Source organism: Sceloporus occidentalis, unplaced genomic scaffold, assembly GCF_023333645.1.
Source record: "Sceloporus occidentalis isolate IW3139 unplaced genomic scaffold, rSceOcc1.0.p SCAF_3, whole genome shotgun sequence".
Lineage (NCBI taxonomy): Eukaryota > Metazoa > Chordata > Lepidosauria > Squamata > Phrynosomatidae > Sceloporus > Sceloporus occidentalis.
Window position 1 is genome coordinate 119,251 of NW_028316983.1, and position 25,598 is coordinate 144,848.

Genomic DNA, 25,598 nt, shown 5'->3' on the forward strand with positions numbered 1-25,598 from the left:
GCTAAAAAGGCCAATGCTATTTTAGGCTGCATCAATAGAAGTATAGTGTCTAGATCAAGAGAAGTAATAGTGCCACTGTATTCTGCTTTGGTCAGGCCCCACCTGGAATATTGTGTCCAGTTCTGGGCGCCACAATTCAGAAAGGACATTGAGAAACTGGAGCCATGTGTCCAAAGGAGGGCGACAAAAATGGTGAAGGGTCTGGAAACCATGAAGCCCTATGAGGAGAGACTTAGGGAGCTGGGGATGTTTAGCCTGGAGAAGAGAAGGTTAAGAGGTGATATGATAGCCCTGTTTAAATATTTGAAAGGATGTCATATTGAAGAGGGAGCAAGCTTGTTTTCTGCTGCTCCAGAGAACAGGACCCGGAACAATGGATGCAAGCTACAGGAAAAGAGATTCCACCTCAACGTTAGGAGGAACTTCCTGACAGTAAGGGCTGTTCGGCAGTGGAATGCACTTCCTCGGAAGGTGATAGAGTCTCCTTCCTTGGAGGTCTTTAAACAGAGGCTGGATGGCCATCTGTCAGGGATGCTTTGATTTGGATTTCCTGCATGGCAGGGGGTTGGACTGGATCAGGGCCCTAGTGGTCTCTTCCAACTCTATGATTCTATGATTCTATGATTCTATGACCCTGCTGAGGAGAAAAGGCTCTTGAGTGCGCACAGACAGACAACCAGCAAGAGATGACACTGAACGGATGCCCACTTGTCAATTCATAAGGGCCTGTGTGACACAGAACTCCATTTGGGGCTTGAATCTGCCATGGAAGTGGCAGGGCAATGAAAGACATCCACTGCCTGACATGAAACACCGTGTACTTGAACAGTTGGAAAACACACATCTACAGTTTGCTCCCTTGAAAAGGGTGAGTCACAAGTTCAGCCCAGTTGTGGGAACTCTCTCTGCGTGTGTATGTGTATATGCACATGTGTGAGGGGGAATAAGGCAACAGGTAAAGCTTGCGCATATCATCTTGCGTAAGGTGTCAATGCGTAAAAGAACGATATGAAGCAGAAGTTAAAGGTGCTGGGGTACTGGTTCCACCCAATATCAAACCAAAACCTTGAGAGAGTGGGGAGACACTTGGTGGGACATAAAATGGGCTGGATTGTGCAGCGGGAGAGCGTTTAGACTTTGCTTAGTGATGAAGCAGCATCCCAGCCCGAGTTGATGGGGTCCAGTGTCCGCTCTCTGACAACGGCAGAACTGAGCCCTTATAAATATAATAGAGAAAAGAAAGCAGAAAGCAGGAATAATGGCATTAGATATTTATAAAGCTTTTGATTGTGTGGAATGGCCAGAATTAAAAATAACGTTAAAGAAATTAGGTATGGGAGAAAAGTTTAGAGGATTGATAGATCAGTTATATTTAAATAATACAGCAGTGGTAACAATAAATGATGGAATAACAGAACAAATTTCAATTTCTAGAGGAACAAGGCAAGGATGCCCTCTTTCCTCGGTTTTATTTGCAATAATTATTGAAATATTAGCAAATATTATTAGGGAGGATAAAAATCTGGAAGGAATTGGGATGAGAAAATTGAATAAGATAAGTTTATTTGCAGATGATACTCTATTAACAATTAGAGACCCCTTGGAAAAAATGAACAATATGAAAAACCATTTAAAGGAGTTTGGACAAATGACAGGACTAAGAGTCAATTGGAATAAATCAGAGCTAATGTTGTTCAATTATCCAAAAACGGAAGAACAGGAATTTGTAAAGGATGGAAAGATAGATATAAAGGTAAAAGATACAATTAAATATCTAGGAATAAAAATTACAAAAAATCTACACAAATTAGAGGATCAGAACTATAAAAAATTAAGAATAGAAATTAAAAGGAAATTAGAAGAATATAAAAATATAAAATTATCATGGTTCGGTAGAATCGCATTAATAAAAATGAAAATTCTGCCTAAGATTAATTTTTTGTTTAGGATGTTGCCAATACAAATATCAGAGGTTGAAATTAAAAATTGGCAAGTATTAGTGAATAACTATTGTAATGGGAATAAAAAAGCAAGGATTAATAAAAGATATTGGTATAAACCCCAAAAAGAAGGAGGTTTGGGTCTCCCAAATTTAAAATTGTACTATAATGCAAACCAAATAAGATATATTATAGATGGAATCATAGAGAAAGGGGAATTAGATTGGTTAGAGATGGAAATGAATAGAGGAAAAATTGGAAAATATATTTTTTAAAGAACTTACTATGAAAGAAATGAAGGAAATAGAAAACCCCTTTTTAAAGAATATATTAGAAATTTGGAAAAAAAATAAAGAAAAACTAATGCCAGCTATTTCACCTTTAACACCAGTTATAACGCTAAAAAATTTTCCAGTAAATTTAAAGGAAGAAGTAGGGAAATTAGTAAAAGGTCAAGAAATATATAGGATAAGAGAATGGATGAAGACTATGAGGGAGAAAGGGAAAATAAAGGAGAAATTGCAAGGATCAAAATTAACTTGGTATCATTGTATTCAATTGGAACAATGGATAAAGAAGTATGAGAAAAATATAGGAGAGATTAGAGAATACACAAAATTTGAACAGTTGATTAGGCAAAGAGAAAGTATAGAGGCAAATGAAACTTTGAAAGGGGTCACAAGTGAAATATATAAATTATTATTAAAATATAATGAGAAAGAAGATTATTTAAAGACAACATGGGAGGATGATTTAGTACAAAAAATAAATGACCACGAATGGGGGGAAATTTGGAATCAACGGCATTTAAAATTTTATTCTATACGAATAAAAGAGAACTACTACAAAATAATTTGGAAATGGTATTTAATGCCTGTAAGGTTAAGTCATATAAATAAGAATTATTCAAGGCTATGTTGGAGAGGGTGTCAAGAGATAGGCACTTATAGGCATATGTGGTGCGGTTGCAGAACCGTAAGGAGATTCTGGCAAATGGTATTTGAGGAGATAAAAGAAATAACAAAAATTGATTTAGAATTTAGTCCAAAGATAGCGTTATTATCTTTATATGATAAAATTAACTGCACCCAAGTTATAAAGGATCTAATTACAAATTTATTAACAGCGGCGAGATTAATGATAGCAAAAAAGTGGAAAGACCAGGGAGATTTACAAATGCAAGATTGGTATAGAGAGATTTGGCAAATAGCAATTAATGATAAGTTAACTAGTGAAATTAAGTTTAGAAGAGGAATAATCAAGAGAAATGATTTCGAAGCAATATGGGAAACATTTGTACAAAAAGTTTTAGGAAAAGAAGGAGGTGTTTTACCACCAGAGGAAGAGTTACAATTCTGGAGATAGAGTAATAAGAAGACATTAGGCTCAGGGGATGGGGAGCACTTAGAGTAATAAGAAGACAGGCTCAGGGGATGGGGAGCACTTAGAGTAATAAGAAGACATTAGGCTCAGGGGATGGGGAGCACTTAGAGTAATAAGAAGACAGGCTCAGGGGATGGGGAGCACTTGGGGGAAGGGGGGAATCATGAAAAATATATGATGAAAAGAAATATGAATTAAAGTTAGATAAAGTAGTAAAGAATCGAATATAAAGGGATATATTATTTGTATGGGGAATATAATGTAAAAGTCTTTTTTATATATTATTCTAAGGTGAATTTAATCAATATTTTATCAATTTATTATAATAACATGTAACAATTTCATTCTACCAATAAAATAATTAAAAAAAAAAAGAACTGAGCCCTTAAACAGCCCAGGCTATGCTAGCCAGCAATCCAGTACCCCAAGGCTGGCTGTGGGGCCCTTGGACATGCCCTGCACAGCCCCAGGGCAAGACCAACGGAAGATGGGCCCACAAGGCTGATACAAAGACCCTCCATCTCCCTCCCAGCTATAAGTACTGAGGACTCAGGTAAGCAGCAGGAAAGTTCACTCCTCTGGACCATTCTCAACCTTCCTATATTTTCCTAGCTTCAAGTTGCTAAAAACATCTAAGTTACTAAAGGGGACGTTTCCCCCAGACAGTCCAAGCTTCCCTTGAATTCAGAGAGTCAAGACACACAGAGATCAGATGAAGAAGCCTTGCTAATCTTAAGAAAACATCCCAGTTTTCCCTTCACAATACTCTACAGCAAAAGAGTGCCATAAAAAGGAAGACCCCTCCTCTTTTACACTTTATAGAGGTATTCGCACATTTTTAGACAAGGAAAGCTGAATTGCATAAGACAAGGTTTCTGGAACATACTCTCAAAACATTGCTGATAAAATGCCTTTAAGCCGATGCAAATCTAGGTTGCATCAACAGAAGTATAGTGTCTAGATCAAGAGAAATCATAGTACCACTCTATTCTGCTTTGGTCAGGCCACACCTGAAATAATACTGTGTCCAGTTCTGGGCAAAACATTCAAAAAGGACACTGAGAAACTGGAGCCCTGTGTCCAAATGGCGAAGGGTCTGGAAACCCCCCGGGCCCTATGCGAAGCAGCTGAGGGTGCTGGGTATGTTTCGCCTGGAGAAGAGACGTTCAAGAAGTGTTATGAAAGCCCTGTTTAAATATCTGAAGGGATGTCACACTGAGGAGGGAGCAAGCTACAGGAAGAGATTGCACCTCAGTATTAGGAAGAGCTTTCTGACAGTAAGGGCTGTTCGACAGTGGAACACACTCCTTCCTTGGAGATTTTGGTGGAGTCTCCTTCTTTGGAGACCTTTCAACAGAGACTGGATGGCCATCTGTCGCAAGGAAGACTTTGATTTGGAGTTCCTCTGTGGCAGAAGGGGGTTGGACTGGATCAGGGCCCTTGGAGTCTCTTCCAACTCTAGGGTTCTATGATTCCATGATCCTGTATACCAGGAACATATAATCAAAGCATCCCCAACAGATGTCCATCCAGCCTCTGTAGGTCCCTTTCAACTCTATGATCCTCTATAACCCTATGATTCTATCTACCTGGTGGAAGAGGCCTAATTCACTATCGACACCCCTTGCTTGAAGGGACCCCAGTGGCCATCCAGTCCAACCTTCTTTGGCCACGCAGGCTCTCGCCATCAAAGCCCTCCTTGTGACAGATGGCTATCCAGCTTCTGTTTAAAAACCTCCAAAGGAGACTCCATTACTTCACTGAGGAAGTGTGTTCCACTGTTGAACAGCTCTTACTGTCAGGAAGTTCTTCCTAATGTTCACAGCCCCCTGCCCCCAATTACTTCCACCACAGTGATCACTTGTGTGCAGAACACACAATACACCACAGAGAGAGAAAGTTCCCATAACTGCAACCAAGAGTTCTTGGTACCTGGAGCAGGTCCGTGGCTTTGTGCTGGAATTTGTCTGCCAAGTGGTCCATCAGGCGACTACGGGCAAGGTCTGCCCGGCTATAGAAGGCCAGTTCAGGTTGGCAGAGCAGGTGGAGGGTCTGAGAAGCTTCCCCCAGCACCTCTGCGTCGGTGTGCTTGTCCACCACTTCCCACAGCTGAGCCAGCAGCAGCTCTAAGTACTTGGTGGCAAAAAGAGAGCAGGAATGAGTGAGAACCCATAGCAGCCTTGCTTGCATTTACTGCTCCTGGCCTTTCCTGCCCTCCCCTGTGGCTGCAGCTCTCAGGAACAGCCAAGGCCAAATAGGACTGGACCCCGTGGAGGAGCCCATGCGTCCCCTACCTTCTCCAGGCGGCCAGTGCTGTAAAGGGCCAGGTCAAGGTAGCGCGGAGCCTCCAGCAGAGGAACCACCTTCTCCGCGTCGGCTGAGAACTGCAAAGAGGCAGGGAAGGCAGACCCTGAGGCTCCCAAGGGAACGTGACCGCATGGCCTCTGCCCAAAGGGGCCTGCCCTGCAAACCCAGAGCTCAGAGGTGTGACAGGAAAAGTCCACTGAAACCAGTCTTGCCAATTTCCGGGGATTTCCCCGGAATCTGGGGAATTTAATTAATTTCTTTCCGGGGATTCTGACTGAATAATAATAATAAATATTGGGGAATTCCGGGGATTTTGGTAAAACATTCCGGGGGATATCTTCAAGTCCTGTTGGCAACACTGACTGAAACAGAAGGGCACCCCCACCCCATGCGCTGTGTGCTTCTCAAAAGGGTGGATGGAGTATGCTTCACCTTAGTGAGCAGGTGAGGCAGCAGCGGGATGAGATGCCGGGTGAGCTTCAGGCGGTCCTCAGCTTGCATTTTGCGCTCCCGGGCAGAGAATACCTGGCAGAGCATAAGGGGGAGAAGGGGAGAAAGAGATGGTTCTGGTGCCGTGACAGTGGGCAGGCTGGGCTCATCTCAGCCAGCCAGACCCCCACTCCCCAGCCCTCCAGATACCTTCTTTCCAGAGAACCTGCCGACAGGGGGATGCCCCTCTGTGGCCTGGCGCATGCTGGCCACCAGGATCATAATGAGGGCACTCTCTTGCCGGTCACCCAAGCCTGCCAACACAGGAAGAGATCAGCCAGGGAGTAAAAAGGCCCATCAGCCACTCCTTGGCAAGGTCCTGCCAAGGTTCTGGGGGGGGAGGCAATTTATTTGGGTTGGGGGCTATGCCAACCACCTTGCGACCCCTCAGAGGCTGCTCTATCGCCCTCCATGGTCATCACAGCACAGACCCTCTTCTTGCTCCACTGAGTCTGGCAAGCCGAGAGCAGAGCAGCCTCAGCCAAGTTCTCTCCCAAGATGGAGAGGTTGCAGGGCACCTTTTTTGAGGCAGCCAGGTGTGGGTCAGCACATGCTGCCCCCAGGAAGCAAGGTGGTCCTGAGTAATAATAATAATAATAATACATAAAATATTTATTTATATCCCGCCTCTTCCACTTTGAGGATTGAGGGGGTAACAGCAGTCCTCTAAGCTGGGGTTCCTCCTGCCCCAGTCTTTATTGTAGCCAGGCTGAAATTTTTCTGCAGAGCAAGTTCATTATATCCCCAGCTGCGAACCTCGCCAAAGCCCCCCTTTCTGCTTCTGGATGCTCTCTACCTGTCTGTGTGCAGGGTCCCCCCCTCCATCGATCCTCACCTTCCACGGACGGCTCTTCCAACAGCAGCCCAGTCAGCACCTGCCAGTCCTTCAGGAGAGGAGCTGCGCAGTCCCACAGGCTGTCCACCAAATAGGCCGCGTGGTCATGGAACTGGGTCAGGAAGGAGAGCAGAAGTGGCAGCCGCCAAAGTCACCCTCACATGGAAGAGACAGCCACCAAGGCCACCTTCACTCCAGGTGTTGGCGCTGCTGAGAAACGGCAAGCTCCCCTCCCAAAGCAGTTTAAGATTTCTGAATGGTCCACAGCAAGTGAAGAGCAAATACAGATGTTCTGGGCACAGGGCTTAATAAACAGAGATGCAAGTAGGATAAAACAGTAGCTAAAAAAGGAAGACAGACAAACACTCAAGCAAGTCCAGGCAGCTGTTCTGTAACCAAGGCCACGAAGAGCCTGGCAACTTGGTGGCCTGAGAAAAGAGCACTGAAGGCAGTCTACTGAGCTAGTCCATGGCTTAAGGGAAAAGGTGATTCTGAGGAACAAAGGGTCACAAAACTCTTACATAAGCATTAAGAACCTAGCTGTCTCTAAACATATTCAACAGGATCTTCTAGCCCCTTTGAAACTAAGTGAGCGCCAAAACACATGGCACAAAAAATCCAGTTTGAGACCACTTTAACTGTCCAGGCTCAATGCTAGGGAATCCTGGGAACTGCAGTTTGGTGGAACATTTAGCCTTTTCCGTCAGAAAGCGCTGGTGTCACAATAAACCACAGTTCCCAGAATTCCATAGCGCTGAGCCACGGCAGTTAAAGCCGTCTCAAACTGGACTATTTCTGCAGTTAGTTTTGGACCTCGGAGAAAGAAGTCTGCAGCATAAGCTCACATAACTAGATGTAATTCTACCAAAGCTTACACCACAAACTCTCAGTCAGTCCCAAAGGTGCGACTAGTCTGTGGCTGCCTTTGTATTCGATTGAAACAGTACATTTTGGGTAAGAACCTGTTTTCTTAGATACAGTCCGTCCTCGCCTTACGCGGGGGATCCGTTCCGGATCCCTCCCGTAAGGCGAATTCCGCCTATGCCCGAGCCCCATTGGAAACAATGGGGCTTGTGTGTGGCGGTGCGGGTGCGCATGAGGCGCAATGGGCGCACGCACCCATTCAATTGAATGGGACGCGCCGCCCCTTCCGCCCCGCGGCTTGAGCGTGTATGCTCAAGGCCGCGTATGGTGGCGCGCTGTACAGTATAATTCAGAAAAAAATCTAATTTGACTCACAATTTTAATTTCATTCAAATTCTTGAGTTAAGATGGAGGTGTTAAGAGCTCGGCTTGACACAATAATTTATGTAGGGAGATCAAGTATTCTTTCAAAGACACCCTTCACTGCTGTGAGAGCAACTGGAAGAATTTTAGGCTGCATCTGCACTACAGAAATAATCTGTAACTTCCATGGCTCAATGCTATGGGATTCTGGGAACCGTAGTTTGTTGTGGCACCAGAAGTCTCTGACAGAGGATAAATGTCCCACAAAACCAAAAATCCCAGAATTCCATAGCATTGAGGCATGACAGGGAGGGGAGCACAGCAACCTTTCTGTCAAGAGGAGCCCTAAACCTGTCAGCTGAACAGCCTCTTCAGAGCCAGAAACCTGGAACTGCCAGAGAGAGAGAAAAGCCTCCAAGAACAAGACCTAAGGCCCTGAACGCTTAATTATTCCTTCTTCCTAAGGATATACCGTTTTAAACCCATAGTGGGAGAATTCAAAGCGTTAGTCTGTAGAATCAGTATGTAGAGATCTTGTAGCTCCTTTGAGACTCCCTGAAAGAAAGAAGTTGGCAGCATGAGGAGCTTTCCTAGACTTAAGTCTTTTGGTGATCTGAGCATCTGAGGAAGTAGACTTAAGTTTAGGAAAGCTCATGGTGCCAACTTCTTTCTTTCAGTGAGTCTCAAAGGTGCTATAAGTTCTCTCTACATAATGTTTTAAACGCAATGTGTCTTATTTTTATGCTGTGTTTTAATCAGAATACAGTATTAAAAATAACAAACAGATATCCAGGATTTCACCACTGCCCCATTCATTCAAACCCACAAAAAACTATGGATGCTGGCAGTGAAAGCCTTCGACTTCACACTCGAGCAACGGCTTGGTGCCCCCAACAACAGCGGATTTGCGACAAGGCCGCCAGCTCACCTCACTTTCGATGAAGAAGCAAAGCAGTGACCGAAAGAAGGCACTAGCAGCCTGGCGGTGCTCCTCGGCCTCCCCTCCTTGGGCGCACTCTGCAGGCGCCAGCAACCTGAGGGTCCGGAAGGGAGAGTCAGAGGAGGCAGAGAGAAGGGTAGCTGGGAGCCAGAAGGGGGCTGGGTTTTGGGGTTCGGACAGCACTCACTTCCTGTACAAGAATTCCCCTGCGGCAGCGGCTAATGGGCGGCTGGAAGCGTAGACCAGCGGGAAGATGCTTTCACAGTCTGAGTCTGTCAGTACATCTTCCATGTTCCTGCACAGATGGCCAGATGTCAGAAAGCCATCACTACTGGTGAGCGAGGGAAGGTTACCACGCTAGAGGGGCCCCCAAGCAGATGCTTCTACTCCACCAGTGGCTATGGGACAGAAAATGGTGTCACCCCAGTGCCAGCTGAGCCTTCCCACTACTGTCCTGAGGTGCCACTCACTGAAGGATAAGGGTGAGCAGCCTGACCGCTTCCACCGCCACCTGTGGCTCCTTGTCCAGCACCATGGACACCATCCGCTCCTGCAAGGAACAACAAGGGTGACAGCTGAGGGGCACCGATACTCCCACCCATGGCCCCTGCCTGAGCATATGGATGCCAGGCACAGGTGTAAGCAGTCATGGCACCTTCAAATAAAAGAAGCATCCTCCTTCCACTTGGCTCTGCCTGTTCACTCAGGTCATCTGGGGAAGCCCTGTGGCCTCACACTCCTCACCTGCGTCCACTGGGCCCTTGGGGGCCACAACTCACAGGGCTTCTTGGCCTACGCTTGGTGATAATTGTCCCACATCCGGCTATTAATTGGGTGGCTGCCTTGAATGCTGCTCTTGCCAGTTGGCTCCTGAGGCTTTTAGCCACTGCTTTTCAGCATCTCTATCTGATAAGAGTGCTGTATTTTTACAGACACTTATTGTTAACATTTCATTGCTTATGTGACCTTCCTCAAATGTTTTCCTCTGGAATTGGAAAAGTAGAACAAAAATCTATACGCCCCCTTTTGCCTCCACGCCGGACCACCGCCGTCGCTGCCGCTGCCAGGACTGCGTCTTTTGCCGGGCGGCCTCCTCCCGGGGTGTCGGAGGTGCGCATCTGCGCACCGCCCCGGGAGCGCCGCCCACGGACTAAGGAGCACCCCAGCGGGACTCTTTTTAGACCTGGGCACTCACTGGCTTTGGCGTTTGGCGGCCAGTTTTGGTGCGTGGCGCCCTTTAAGGAACACCTGGGGGGAAGCCAGGGAGGAGCCCTGCCAGGTGAGAGCGGCGGGGATAAAGCCGGGAAACCGGGCCCTTCCTGGCACGCCCCATTTTGCCTCCACGCCGGACCACCGCCGTCACTGCCGCTGCCAGGACTGCGTCTTTTGCCGGGCGGCCTCCTCCCGGGGTGTCGGAGGTGCGCATCTGTGCACCGCCCCGGGAGCGCCGCCCACGGACTAAGGAGCACCGCTGCTGCGCACCTGCGCAGTTGCGCAGCTTTTATTGGTGTGGGAGGCTTGGATTGGCCCTGGGAGCAGAGGATGCCTGTAGTGGCTAACCTCTGCTCCTTTAGTAGCCATAGAGGGGTGGGGGGAGGATAGGGATGCGGGGGATGCCTGGGCCGGGGATAACACCTTGGTGGGCGGAGCTCCAATTGAGGTTGTGTGGGGCAGGGGGAGGTATGGCGGTGGGAGAAGGGACTTGCGTTCCAGGGGAAGGCGTGATAGATGCATCATATCTATCTCGCCTTCCTGTCCCCCTCCCAACCTGAAGGACCTGAGGGTCTCTCCAACCGTGCCACAAACCCTGTCGCTGTTCCTGTGCAATGCCAGGTCTCTTAACAACAAGACCCACATCCTCCAGGATCTGTTGGAGGACTCTAAGTGTGACCTGGCTTGCATTACTGAGACCTGGCTGGGGCCTGAAGGGGACGCTGTGTGGGCTCAGGCCCTGCCTGCTGGGTACTCGGTGAAGGACCAGCGCAGGTTAGGTGGGCGGGGGGGGGAGTGGCCTTGGTACATAGGAACACCGTGCCCCTCTCCAGGAACCACATCCGACAGACCTCCTATATCGAGTGTATTTACCTGACCCTAAAAGCTAGGGACAGTCTAGGGATTCTGTTAGTGTATCGGCCACCCCGTGCATTAGCGGACTCCCTTAACGAGCTGACACAGCTGGTCGTTGAGCTGATGCTGGAGACACCCAGGCTTCTTGTCCTGGGTGACTTCAACATCTCCCTCACGGCCAGCCATGTTCCATCTGGTGCGGCTCGGGAATTCATGGAGACCATGGCGGCCATGGGCCTGTCCCAGCTGATACAGGGTCCTACGCACTGTGCGGGTAATACTCTCGATTTGGTCTTCTGTTCGGAGGCGGAGAATCCGTGGGTGGAAATAGTTAATGTTTCCCCCCTGTCATGGACGGATCATTTCCTGGTAGAGGTGAAACTCAAGGCCTCTACCCAGATCCCCCCTGGGGGTGGTGGACCTGTTAGGATGGTCCACCCTCGAAGGCTGATGGAACCTGAGAGGTTCCAAAAAGCCTTAGAGGGGCTCACGGTTGGAAATGACGGCGACTCTGTTGATGCCCTCACAGGTATTTGGAATACCGGACTTTCTAGGGCTATACACAGGATCGCTCCCAAGCGCCCTCTCAGGCCCGCTTCCAAACGTAAGCCCTGGTACACGGAAGATCTCCGGGCAAGGAAGCGAGCTCTGCGACGGCTAGAGTACCGTTGGCGGAAACACCTTCGCTTAGACGATAAGACTCTCCTAGACCAACTGTTAAGGGACTACGGAGAGGCAATACGAGCAACAAAGAATTCGTTCTATGGTGCTCGTATTGCGTCCGCTGAGTCGCGTCCGGCAGAGTTGTTCAGGGTGGTTAGGGAGCTAACTCAGCTCCCTCCTGCCCTGAACCAGATCCTTGAACCTTCTAAGGCCTGCTGTGACTTGTTTAACGACTTTTTTGCGGATAAAACTTCTCGTATAAGCGAAAGTCTGAACGCCGACATTAGTGCAGAACCTAGGGTAGAAGTGTCGAGAGCCTCCGTGAACAATGTTAAACTGGATCACTTTGAGTCGGTGAGTACCGAGGATGTGGACAAGATCCTCGGAAGTGTTCGGAAAACAACCTGCTCTCTTGACCCCTGTCCCTCGTGGTTAGCGGCCCAGGGGGGACCGGTGGTAACATCATTGTTACGCCGGATAATTAATTCATCTTTGAGGGATGGGCTATTTCCATCGGATCTTAAATTGGCCATTGTAAAACCAATCCTAAAAAAGCCCTCCCTCGACCCCCTGGTACATAATAATTACCGGCCTGTCTCGCTGCTACCATTTTTGGGAAAGGTGATCGAGAGGGCGGTTGCAGTCCAGCTTCAGGCGGTCTTGGAGGAAACGGATTATCTGGACCCATTTCAAACTGGCTTCCGGGCGGGTTACGGGGTTGAGATGGCCATGGTCTCCTTGGTCGATGATCTCCGTCTGAGCATCGACGGGGAAAGCGTGTCCCTGCTGGTGCTCTTGGACATCTCAGCGGCTTTCGATACCATAGACCATGGTATCCTTCTGGGGCGCCTGGCAGAGGTGGGAATCGGGTGCACTGCGCTCCAGTGGTTCTGGTCCTACCTCTGGGAGGTCCCAGATGGTGCAGCTGGGAGACGTGTGCTCCGACGAGAGGGCCCTTAAAACTGGGGTCCCTCAAGGAGCCATTCTGTCTCCCATGCTATTTAACATTTACATGAAACCGCTGGGAGAGATCATCCGGAGACATGGGGCGCGGGGTTATCAGTACGCTGACAACACCCAAATTATTTTCTCTATGTCTCCGACTGATGCAGTGACTGGGGATGGTGTCTCTCCGCTCGTGGCCTGTCTAGAGTCAGTAATGGGCTGGATGAGGGAAAACCGACTCAAGCTGAATCCAGAGAAAACGGAGGTACTAGTGATAGGTTCTCCTGGTCCAGGAATGGCGGTGGTTCCACCTGTCCTGAACGGGGTCACGCTCCCTGTGAAGGACTCCGTGCGCAGTCTGGGGGTGCTTCTTGACTCGTCGCTTCACCTGACAGCTCAGGTGAATGCGACGGTCAAGAACACCTGTCACCAGCTTCGGCTGATTTGCCAGCTGCGCCCATACCTGGCCCAGAGGGACCTAGAAATTGTTGTACATGCTCTGGTAACTTCGAGACTGGATTTCTGCAATGTACTCTACATGGGGCAACCCTTATACCAAACTCGGAAGCTGCAAATGGTGCAGAACATGGCAGCCCGGCTGGTCACTGGCGCTCCCAGGACCAGCCATATAACACCGGTTTTAAAAGATCTCCATTGGCTGCCCATTCGCTTCCGAGCTCAATATAAGGTGTTGGTAATTACCTATAAAGCCCTAAATGGCTTGGGCCCAGGATACCTAAAGGACCGCCTCTCCCTGTACATTCCGCCTCGCACCCTCAGAACGTCTGGGCAGCAGCTACTGAAGGTGCCTGGGGCTAGGTTGGTCTCCACCACTCGGAGGACGTTTTCCATAGCTGCCCCAGCCCTTTGGAATGCGCTGCCCACAGAGCTCCGCTCGTCTACTACCCTGGCCCAATTTAGGAAGGATCTCAAAACCTTCCTATTCCAACAGGCATTCCCCGAATAAATATCCTGTGGGCCTCCCTCCTCTTCCGTGGCCAAGAGGTTGGGCTATGGGACTTTTTTGCTTGTTGGCTGATTTTAATTATGTATTCGTGTATTTTTATGGAATGTATTTTAATTTGTTGTAAGCCGCCCTGATCGTAGGAAGGGCGGCATATAAATAAAAATTTTATTATTTATTATTATTATACTAGATAAATCATGGAGAAAGGAATCTGACTCCTACCGAGTTGCATGAAAGCAAAACATGGGGAAAGCAACGAAGAATGGTTTTTTAAAAAAACCCTCAATCAATCAATTGATCAAGAAAGAAGATGATTACAACAGGGTTTGCAATGAAACGAACAGCACAAGGCAGTATCCAAGTGACTCAAGCAAGCAAGAGGAAGGGAAGGCACAGCTCAGGCAAGATGGACGAAGCAACCCCAAAGGATTTCCCTGCCCCAAGAGGGAGAAGGACAGGTTGCTTACCTGTAACAGTATTTCTTCGAGTGGTCATCTGCGAATACATACAAATGGGTTTCACTGCGCCTGCGCAGTGCTGTTCGGAACCTACTGGAATCACTGGGCAGAGTTTACTCTGCAACATATTGAAACTTTTTGGCGGTAACTCCGCCCACCCGTTATAAGGCCCCTGCCTTCCCGCTCTTTTCCCCAGTTCCGCAATTTTTCCGCCAAGCAGGCGAAGGAAGAGAGCCAATGAGAGCAGGACACTGAGGGGATGGACGGGTGGGATTTGTATGTATTCGCAGATGACCACTCGAAGAAATACTGTTACAGGTAAGCAACCTGTCCTTCTTCTTCGTGGTCTCTGCGAATCATACAAATGGGTTTAGACTGACAAGCTTAGGTATGTGGCGGAGGGAGTGTCCTGAGACCAAAGCTATGGTAAACCAAAGGTATATTTATTACAAATAAACACCTTGAACCATAAAGAGTCAGTCTTTTGTTCATGCACAGATAAAATAGCAATAAGTTTGCTGAACCTGAGAAGGGAACAGAGGTCATGCAAGACCGATCCCATAAGACTTGTGCAAATCAACATTCAACAGTATAAACAGTGTAAACTGTATAACACAAATATATCAGTAGTGCAATCAATGCAACCCCGAGACCAACACAGCCCTCCCGAAAGCTGCGTCTCGGATGGCCCTGGTGTCCAACCTGTAATGCTTAATAAAGGTGAGGGGTTGGGACCAGACAGCAGCCTTACAGACATCCTCCAAAGGAATCCCAGACAGGAATGCTGAGGATGCCGCCACAGCTCTTGTGGAATGTGACCGAACCCTGCCAGGGAGAGGTTTGCCCAGCAGTTCATAGCAGAGGTGGATGGTACTAGCCACCCATTTGGAGAACCTCTGCGTAGACACGGGCAACCCCTTCTTCGGTTCCGAGTAGCATTGAAAGAGTCTCTCGGACCGGCTGGAGGCAGCAGTTCTGTCCAGGTAAAACGCCAGCGCCCTCCTGACATCAAGGGAGTGCAGGCGTCGCTCCTCATCCGACGTCGGATCGGATGCTAGAGTGGGCAACACAATGTCCTGGCACATGTGGAAAGCAGACACCACCCTCGGCAAGAAGGTGATGTCCATACGGAGGACCACCTTGTCCTTGTGGAACCTCAGGAATGGTTGGTCCCTCCGTAAGGCACAAAGTTCGCCCGCACGACGGGCAGAGGTGATGGCCACAAGGAAAGCGGTTTTCCAAGTCAACAGTCTCAAGTCCGCTGTGGCCATGGGTTCAAAGGGCTTGGATTGGAGAGCGGACAGTACCGACTCCAAACTCCAAGCCGGTGTTGGTACCGACACAGGAGGATATAGGTTGGCACAACCCTTCAAAAAGCCCTTCACCAAGGGATCCTTAAAGAAAGACACCCTCCCCCCGAACTGATATTTAGCACAAATGGCAGAAAGGTAGCCTTTGATGGATGTGAGGGACAGCCCTTCCTCCAAAAGTGCCATCAAAAACTCCAGCACCACTGGAGTGGAAACCTGTGCAGGAGACAAGCCCTTCTGGTCAAGGAAGAGGCAAAATCTCCTCCATTTCAGGGCATAAGAACGCTGGGTGGAAGGTTTTCTGGCAGCCAGGATCACCGTCCTAACCGATTCGGGCAAGGCGGTCAGGGCCGGATCTTCCAGGCCACCAGCGGCAGGCTCTCGATGTCCGGGTGGAGAATTCGTCCGTCCTGGATCGACAGCAGGTCCGGACGGGGGTCGAGGCGGAGGAAGCATCTCCCGGAGAGGTGGAGAAGGGATGCGAACCACGGTTGTCTCGGCCACCACGGGGTGATCAGGATCGCCTGCGAGCGGTCCGTTGTCATTTTGGACACCACCCTGACGATAAGAGGGAACGGAGGGAAGGCGTAGAGGAGCTCCCCCGTCCAAAGGAAAGCGAATGCGTCTCCAAGGGATCCGTCGAATCGCTTCCTGGAGCAGAACTGGGGACAGTGGCTGTTCCAGCTGGTCGCGAAGAGGTCGATCCGGGGGGTTCCCCACCGATCGAAGAGGTCGCGGACCGTCTCGGGATGGAGCCTCCACTCGTGGCATACCGATGGAGATCTGCTGAGGCGGTCTGCCAGCTCGTTGTCCTCCCCGGGAAGGTGAATCGCCTGGAGGAGGACACGTCTTTGGATGCACCAATCCCAGATGCGGAGCGTGAGGTCGAGCAGGGTCCTGGACCTGGTACCACCTTGCTTGTTGATGTAGTACATCACGGTGGTGTTGTCCGTTCTCAGGAGGACCACTCTTCCTGAGACAGCAAACTCGAATGCCCTCAAAGCCTTCTCCACTGCGAGCATCTCCAAAGCGTTGATATGGAGGAGCTTGTCTTGTGCGGACCACCTGTCCTTGACGACAAGGTCGAGCAGGTGGGCGCCCCATCCCTCCAGGGATGCATCGGTTGTCAGCGTCAGCTGTGTCTGGGGCTGATGGAAAGGCATCCCGGCGCAGACGTTGGAGCCGTCTAGCCACCATCTGAGGGAAGCGGCTATAGGTCTGGGTACCGTGAGCCACTTTGAAGGTGGGTCCTCCAACGGAAAGAAGACGGAGAGGAACCAGGATTGGAGAGGACGAAGACGCAGTCTCGCCCAGGGGGTGACGAATGTCGTCGATGCCATGTGGCCCAGGGCGACTTGGACGTCTCTGGCTTTTATCCTTCTGTGTGAGATGCACGGCCTGAGGGACGTAGCCAGGGCCTGAAACCGGTCCGGAGGAAGGAAGGCTAGGCAGTTGTCGGAGTCGAGGATGGCCCCGATGAACTTGACCTGTCTGGTCGGCGTGAAGTAGGACTTTTCCTTGTTGACCACCAGCCCGAGGGAATCGAAGAGGTGCAAGGCGAATGAGACTGCCTCGTGTAGCTCTTCCTGGGATTCGGCTGCAAACAGCCAGTCGTCCAGGTAGGGAAAAACCAAGAAGCCCCTCTGATGAAGGTATGCCACCACGGGTGCCATGCACTTCGTGAAGACTCGTGGGGCCGTGGCCAAGCCGAACGGGAGCACGTTGTAGTGGTACGAGTCGGAGCCGACAGCGAAGGCGAGGAATCTCCGGTGGGATTCTCGGATCCCGATGTGGAAATAGGCGTCCTTCAGGTCGACAGTCGCGAACCACAGGCCCTGGTGGAGGAGAGGCAGAATGGAGGCCAAGGTTACCATTCGGAAGCGACGGTAGTTCAAAAAGAAGTTCACTTGTCTCAAGTCCAGGATGGGCCTAACGCCACCATCCGCTTTAGGTACGGTGAAGTACCTGGAGAAAAAGGCCCGAGGATGTTGGTCGGGCGGCAAAGGGGAGATTGCCCCCTTACAAAGCAAGGTGCGCACTTCGTCGAGAAGGGTGTCCGAGGGGGGAGTGGACATGAAGGCTCCAGTTGGAGGGAGCTCTTGGAACTCGAGGGCATAACCCCTACGGACGATGTTAAGGACCCACGAGTCCGATGTTATAGAAGCCCAGGCGTTAACATAGGGCCTCAAGATGTCCAAAAAGAAGAGGGGTGAAGGGGAGACGAAGCGCGCTGCGTCCCTTCAGGCTCTCTTCTTCCCCTGGTCGGTATCCTGCCGGCGGGACTTGCGGTACCGAGGCGGGAAGGTGCGACGGCCAGAGGAGGAGGAAGACTGCGAAGGGAAGCGCTGTCTCTGAGAGCCTTGGTGCTGGGGCTGTCGGTCCCGGGAGAAGGTCCCTTGTGACTGACCTTGCGGCTGCCACGGGCGCTGTCGCTTCCGGAACGGAGAAGCTGGTGCTGAGGACATGCCGTGCTTCTTCGCCGCCGCCTTCATCCTGAACTTGCGGTTCAGGCGGTCGTCGGTCTCGGCGTGGAAGAGGCCGGTCCCGTCGAGCGGCATGTCCTCAATGGCCGCTCTAACCGTCGGGTTGAGGTCGGAGGCCCTGATCCACGCGTGGCGCCGAAGAGCCATGGCAGCTGACATGGACCTCCCGGAGCAGTCCGCCATGTTCCTGGAAGTGGTGATTAGCCAGCTTCCGATGGAGTGCGCCTCGTCTCTGATCTCCACCAGCTGCCTCTGGATGTCATCTGGGACGTCCGGAACCATGGGAGAGATCCGTTCCATGAGGGTTTGGATGTAGGCCCCCATGCAGGCGGTGTAGTTGGCGGCCTTGACCCCAAGAGCCGAAGCCGAGTAAGCCTTTTTTGCCAGTCCATCAATTTTCTTTGCCTCTTTGTCGACAGGGGAAGTAGCCTGCTTCGGAACGAAGCTGTGCTGGGCTCCCTCCACAATGGCCGAGTTTGGTCTGGGGTGTTCTGCCAACCAGGAGCAACTCGCCGGGGCGACCCTATAGAGGGATTGGACCTTGCGGGAGGGTGCCGATAGGGCGGCCGGAGCATCCCAGGACCTTTTCACGATGGTCTGGAGAGAAGGAAGGAGAGGAAGGCATGGCGGAGTGGGGACCCGTCCATGCACCCTACGCTCGACCGGGTCCTCTGCGTCGTCCCCCGCGGCTGCGAGCTCGATGTCAAGGGCCCGTGACATCCTGACCACGTGCTCTGTGAAGGCCCTGACGTCGTCCGACGGCGAAGACGGCCCTGGGTTGTGCATCCTCTGAGGGGAGGCCGAACCCGAGAGGACATCCTCGTCCGAGGGTGCCTCCGAAGGTGGCAGCGGTTCGTCTTCAGAATCCAGGTCGGAGGAGAGGGGGTCCGTCACCCTGACCTGGGATCTCGGGCGGGCGAAGTCCACTGACGATCGGGAGCGTCTGCGGGATGAGGACGGCGACCTCTCACGAGTACGAAGTGGAGACGGCGACCTCTCGCGTCTACGGGACGGCGATGATGACCTCTCGTAGATCGACACGGTGGGAACCGATCTGGCCGGGTCGGCTCGGTCTACGGGGTGGGGGTTCAGCCTGGTGAACTCCCTCAGGGCTCTGTCCTCCGGCACCGACATGTAGTAGCGGCGCGACTGCACGTCATAAAAGAGGTCCGGGATCCCCTGTATGTGGGCCAAGTGACCTTCATCATCGGTCGCCGGATGGGAAGGAGACCGATGAACAGGAGAGCGAGGGGCGTCACCCGTCCCGTGGATGAAGTCCAAGGCCGGGGGAGGCAGGGATGTAACCAGGGTCCCCTGGTCTACCGGCGTCGGCTCCTGGTATGGAGCTGGCAAGGCGGAGGCGCGGGCCTGTCTGGAGTGGGAGCGCTCCTTGTCCTTCGCCCTCGGCGGGTCGGTGGTGGGCCGATCCTTGGAGGGCTTGGCCTTTTTAGGGGCCGGATCACGGTCAGCCTTGTCATGGTGCCTCTTCTTCCCAGGCTTGGGAGTCTCCTCCGATGGGAAGAACGGGTTGTCCGGGAGGTCCAGGAGGACAGCAGTCGGTGTTGATGATGAAGGCCTCGGGGACCTTGCTCCTTGAACCGGTTCGGTATGCTCGCTAGGCATCGCATGCCGTGGTCCCTTGGATGCCTTGGAGGACGAAGGCGAGGCGAGATGGACCTCCGGTTTGGGAGCCTCCTTGGAACGGGGGCCCTCCGATCCCTCCTTTGGCTTGGAGGCCCGTTCGGTACCCTCAGTCCCCGATGGCTTATGGGGGCGCTTGGAGGGTTTGTCGGTGGCACTGGGCGGTTTGGAGCCACGGGCCACATCGGAGGTGGTGGAAGGAGTCCCGGCCGGGACACACACCACGCTGGGGACGGCGGCTCTCCCCGATCCCACGCTGGAGACACTTGCCCGAGAAGATGAAGCGGGGGGCGGCAGAGGCGGGACAGAAGAAGACCGCGGACCCCTTTCTTGCAATTTCCCCAGGGCAATCGCCGAAGTAAGCCGGGACTCACGGTTTTTCCGGGCCTGGGAAGAGAGGGATCTGCAGAGTGCGCAAGCCTTGGGGTCGTGACTTGGACCAAGGCAAAGCAGGCAGGTGGAGTGCGGGTCCTGAACGGGCATCTTGCCCTTGCAAATGTCGCACTTCTTGAAAGCCGCAGGCATTTCAAAGTCGCCAAGTCGATGGGAGATCCGAAAACGAGGTCAACAGTCCGAAGATCCGAAGTTACCAGGGGCGGGAGACAAAGAATGGTCAAGATACAGTCCGAGGTCAAAAACGAAAGTGATTCCAAGCAAGCAAAAGCAAGCGAAGGTTCCTCTGAAGCAGCTAGCGCGGCGGGAAAAAGGAACTGGGGAAAAGAGCGGGAAGGCAGGGGCCTTATAACGGGTGGGCGGAGTTACCGCCAAAAAGTTTCAATATGTTGCAGAGTAAACTCTGCCCAGTGATTCCAGTAGGTTCCGAACAGCACTGCGCAGGCGCAGTGAAACCCATTTGTATGATTCGCAGAGACCACGAAGAAGAAACCTGCTGTGTGCCAACTCCTCCTCTCTCCAGCGCAGGGGAAAGGACAGCTGGTTCCAATTGTGAGGGGTTCAGTTTCCACACCAGTTATAGGGATTGTCCTCATGTGAAGGGGAGGCGATCAGACACAACAACGAAGACGTCCTCCCACCCCAGTTGGGAGGCACTTCCCGAGACCAAGCCCCATCCAGCTCCCAGAGGGGCAGCATTCTCTTTCGGGCATCCTCTGCGCAACGGCTGCACCAGACAAGCACAGCCACTTGGCTGGACCAGAAGTGGGAGCAACGTGGAAAGGGTGCCCTCTCTTGACGACTGCTTCCCACATATGAAATGACGGATCTAAGTGGAGCAATGCCTCTCACCTTGAAGCGGCTGGTGAAGAACTCCATCTGGGCCGCAGTCCCCCGGCAGCAATAGAGTCCTTTCAGAGCCAGCAGGCACTTGAGACGGACCTCCCCCTGCTGCAGAGAGAAGGAAAGCAGAGGCCTGTGGGGCAGGCATCCCTCCCCACTCCCAGAAGAGGAACCAGTGGCTGAGCTGGGAAATGAGGGCTTCACCCTTTGGGCTCCCAACTTCCCCAACAGATGAGTTGCATGGAGGCTTCAGTCAAAAGGGCTTTGTTCCAATCGCTGATCACCGCAGCCAATAAGCCAGGTCCGCAGCACAGGAGCCCAAATTTCCTAAGCAAATACTCATTCCACGTCCAAATCGTTCTTGCTGCAGTGGACCAGGAGCTACTTGGCAACAACATTACAACTACAATCCAGCAAAATGGTATGGTACCCAGCAACATACTGCCATACACAGGAGAAGGAAGAGCCAATGCAGCATGTCTGTCTTGCTGCGGCCCCACTGTCTCTGAATAAGGCATGCCACAATAGACTCTCATATCTAGCAGAAGCCAAGCTGGTGCCAAAGGGATGGGGCCAGAGTCCTGCCTTTCCAGGCAGGTGAGCATGGGAAGCCTGTGAGGCCCAGTCTCACAACATCCCCCCCCCCTTGTGCCTGCTACCCACCTTGTCATGCAGGGTCCAGCCAATGTATTTGAGATAGCCGTCCGTCAGGAAGGAGGCGCTGTAATGGTGCATCCACTGGCCCATCTCTTCAATGCAAATGGCACGGATTTCAGGTACCAGGTCACTTCACAGCAAAGAGAAAACAGTGGGGAGGGATTATGAGAGAAATACCAGCTTTCCTCAGGGCAACGTTTACAACTGCAACAGCATCTCAGTATGGGCCATATGTGTTGCTTTTGGGATCCAACAAGTGTTCTTATAAATGTTTGTTGTAAAGTACCAGATATGATGCTGATGGAGTTAGAACTGAGTGGAACAGAACTGGATTGTCTTTTGTAAATCAGACAAATGGCAAACTGCCCTACCTTTGATATCTAAAATCTGCTTAGACCTAAAATGATGCTTGCTTCAGCTAAAAAAGAAAAAGCTCATGTTGCTTCAGATACATTGGACACCAGTACAACTAACAGAGGAAACCCTGTCCACTTCGACTAAATGTTGGTGATCTATGTTTACAATGGGGCAGCTCAGTGCTCACCACTTTTGGATTAGAAGTACTACAACACATCAATTTTGTATTAGAATCATAGAATAATAGAGTTGGAAGAGACCGCAAGGGCCCTGATCCAGTCCAACCCCATTCTGCCATGCAGGAAATCCAAATCAAAGCATCCCTGACAGATGGCCATCCAGCCTCCACTAAAAAACCTCCAAGGAGGGAGACTCCACTACTCTCTGAGGAAGGAGTGTGTTCCACTGTCGAAAAGCCCTTACTCTCAGGAAGTTCCTCCTAACGTTGAGCTGGAATCTCTTTTCCTGGAGCTTGCATCCATTGTTCCGGGTCCTGTTCTCTGGAGCAGCAGAAAACAAGCTTGCTCCCTCCTCAACATGACATCCCTTCAAATATTTAAACAGGGCTATCATATCACCTCTTAACCTTCTCTTCTCCAGGCTAAACATCCCTAGCTCCCTAAGGCGTTCCTCATAGGGCATGGCTTCCAGACCCTTCACCATTTTAGTTGCTCTTCTTTGGACATGCTCCAGTTTCTCCACATCCTTTTAAAATTGTGGTAGACACACATACAGTTTTAAATAACATCACTGCTATGTGCAATTTTACAGATAGATGGTGTTGCTGAAAGGTTTCTACTCCAGGGCTGGTAAGAAAAACATTAGCTACACATGAAGGTGCATTTTACAGATGTCAACTGCAAGGAAATGTATTTTGGACATGATTAGTTTATATTAATGTATACGCTCAGGCAACTCTAATATCCTATGCATGGATCTCCCTATTTTATTTTTCTATTTTAGTATTTCCGCTTTTTATAAAAGTAAGATAATGGTAAGGCCCCTTTGAACAAAACTTATTTATTGCAGTCATCAAAGAATCATAGAGTTGGAAGAGATTACAAGGGCCTGATCCAGTCCAACACCCTTCTGCCACAAAGGAAGACACAACCCAACACTCCTGACAGGTGGCCATCCAGCCTCTGCTTAAAAACCTCCAAAGGAGACTGAAGCCCGATACAGACGGACAAAAAGTGCCATCATGAGGTAAATTTATGGGCTCCATATGGGCATCCATACGCACCCAGCCCTAACAGTGGCACCCGTGCACCATCTTGCTGTGGCCCCATCCACACAGGACACATGACGATGATGAATGGGCATCTGCACACCCAAGCGGCGCTCGCCGGAAACACCATCACCAAGGTGTGTGAGCTCCATTATGGCGCTCCTAAACAGAAGCCACTGCGCGGCACTGACGCACTCTAGGCAGCTTCTTTTAGGGAGTGCGTCAGTGCTGCGCAGTGCGGTTGGTGCGGCGGCAACGAGGGGTAAAGACGGGCGACATGTATCTCCCCTGAGGCAGCAGAGTCTTCCACGGTTGAACAGCTCTAACCGTCAGGAAGTCCTTCCTAGCACTGAGGTGGAATTTTTTCCCCTGTAGCTTGAATCCATGTTCTAGCCTCTAAAGCAAAAAATAAGCTTGCTCCTTCTTCAATATGACATCCTTTCAAATAGTTAAACACAGCTTTCTCTTCTCCAGGCTAAACAAACCCAGCTCCCTAAGTCTCTTCTCATAAGGCATGGTTTCCAAACCTTTCATCTTTCCAGCTTGTCAAAATCCCTTATGAATCGTGATGCTCAGAACTGAACAAAGCATTCCAGGGGAAATCCCATCTTTCTCCCTAAATGGGATCCAAGGCAGCAAGAAATCTTGCCAAGAAACCCCATGACAAGCCTCATCAGGGTCTGCATAAGCTGAAAATGACTTGACGGCAAACAACAAGAGAGGCAAGTTATGGCTATGATCTCTCTGTACCCGGACTTTGCTCACCGGTAGCGATGAACAAAGACTCCTTTGAAGATGCCATTCATCAGACTCTCCAGCTCTTCTTGTTTCTCTTGGAACTGGGGAAATAGGAAAGGGGGCACAAGAGGTTTGAGTCCTCTGGCCAAGTACAGCACCAACAGAAGCTTAGTGGTCTTAAGTACATCGTCCAGTTGAGGCAACCCAGCAGTCAGCCCACAGGTACTGAAAAGCTTTGGGCCAAGTCCCTAATGAAAGGATCCCCCAAAACACAGCATCCACTGAGAAAAAGGATAAGAAGGTCTGGAAGCAGAGCACAGAGACACAAGAGGTCATCTTCCAGATCCTTTCTGGGCCAGAGGCTGGCCATCCAGTAAGGAAGGGTCTCAGAAGCTGCATTCCAGCCAGTGGCCCCTTGAATCCATACTGGCCTTCTCCAAACCCCCTCCACTCATCCCTAAAAATTCTGCTGAAAACTGTATTCAGACAAAAGCACTCAGAACAGCCCCAGAAAAACTCTTTTGAAGAGCCCCCAAATCCCAAAACAGCAAGGACCCCACCCCCACCCTTCTCCAAAACACCCCAAAACCACCCAGGAATGATGCAATGGCACCTCTTGCAGCTGAAAATTAGGTGGCAGGGTGTAGGGCAAATCTTCTCCATTAAACCCACTGAAGGAACTATTCCCGTCCCAAACTAGCCCCCACTTCAAAATCAAAGTTTCTGTCCCATGGCAAAATCTTCCCAGTTTGTAAACCACAAGTAACTTCCCAATTTAAAAGGCCTCGTATGCTGACTGGAGGACCAGAGATTGCCCCTTTCAGTCCAAGGACAGACAGGGAGCCATGACTTGGGACCCACCCTGGCCCCCTCCCACACTCTCCCTTCTCCACCCGAAACGTGCTGCTGATGCTTCTGCTGTCAGCCTCCAAAATGGGGGACCTCAGGGACCACAGGCAGGACTAGCGTGGCCTCCTAGAACTCTGTGCTCCTGACAGCAAACGGGGAGACAAGGTGCGAGCTGCTCCCTGGGAATTGGGTTTACAGAAAGGATCACTGAGGCCTGAGTAGCAAGGACAGAGGGAGGGAGTTCATGGGACACACACACACCTGATATAGTCCAAACAAGTCTTTACAGCAAGTAACTGAACAGAGGCCTTTAGGAAGGTAGGAAGAAGCAGGACATTTACACATGCTTATTTATTACTTATAACTTTACACATTATTGATAGCCGCATTACATCTAGGACTCCCACAAGATGTGCCTTACATCTTGACCAAGAGCCAAGACCATCTCTGCCTCCGAGCCTATAGTCTAAGAAGATGTACCGCAAAAGGAAGGGAAATGATGGCAAAGAAACTCTCGCACACAGGTCCTGAATGTGAGGAGGTTCTTCAGCCTGCTGCTTGGCAGGCCAGCCTTTGAGTCAAGGACCCCATTGGTTATGCAGAGGGGTGCTAGGTAAGGGAAAAGCAGGACAGATGTTTGAAACATCTGCCCCATCCTTCAAAATCAAGGCTATGCACCCAGCCCACCCTCTGGTCTGTTAGTCCTGCTGCTGCTGTGGCTGAATGCCAGGCCAGGCCAGAATAATGCCACTATCACCCTCGGTCTGGATGTGGGCAAAGGGACTGACCTGATATGTAAAGCCTAGACTTGGTTGGCTGAAACTGGAGGAGTGAATCTGTCCCAGCTTGGGCCACCTGGGTGCTTACTGCAACACCAA

The 25,598-nt window shown here is 50.8% G+C and overlaps 1 protein-coding gene across 5 annotated transcripts in view; it reads right to left on the minus strand.

Moving 5' to 3' along the window:
* STAG3 (STAG3 cohesin complex component) overlaps positions 1–25,598 on the minus strand; it is a 47,984-nt gene that overhangs the window by 10,148 nt on the left and 12,238 nt on the right. For 3 of the 5 annotated variants that reach the window (XM_089513343.1, XM_089513342.1, XM_089513341.1), the window contains exons 7-18: positions 23,899–23,972; positions 21,555–21,678; positions 20,901–20,999; positions 9,592–9,671; positions 9,309–9,416; positions 9,110–9,215; positions 6,955–7,066; positions 6,496–6,696; positions 6,270–6,373; positions 6,063–6,155; positions 5,618–5,707; positions 5,256–5,456 (exon numbers count right to left, since the gene is read on the minus strand). In XM_089513343.1, the coding sequence (XP_089369469.1) occupies positions 5,256–5,456; positions 5,618–5,707; positions 6,063–6,155; positions 6,270–6,373; positions 6,496–6,696; positions 6,955–7,066; positions 9,110–9,215; positions 9,309–9,416; positions 9,592–9,671; positions 20,901–20,999; positions 21,555–21,678; positions 23,899–23,972 (1,392 nt within the window). The remainder of the gene's footprint in view (positions 1–5,255; positions 5,457–5,617; positions 5,708–6,062; positions 6,156–6,269; positions 6,374–6,495; positions 6,697–6,954; positions 7,067–9,109; positions 9,216–9,308; positions 9,417–9,591; positions 9,672–20,900; positions 21,000–21,554; positions 21,679–23,898; positions 23,973–25,598) is intronic. The other 2 variants (XM_089513345.1, XM_089513344.1) reach the window with 1 other exon arrangement.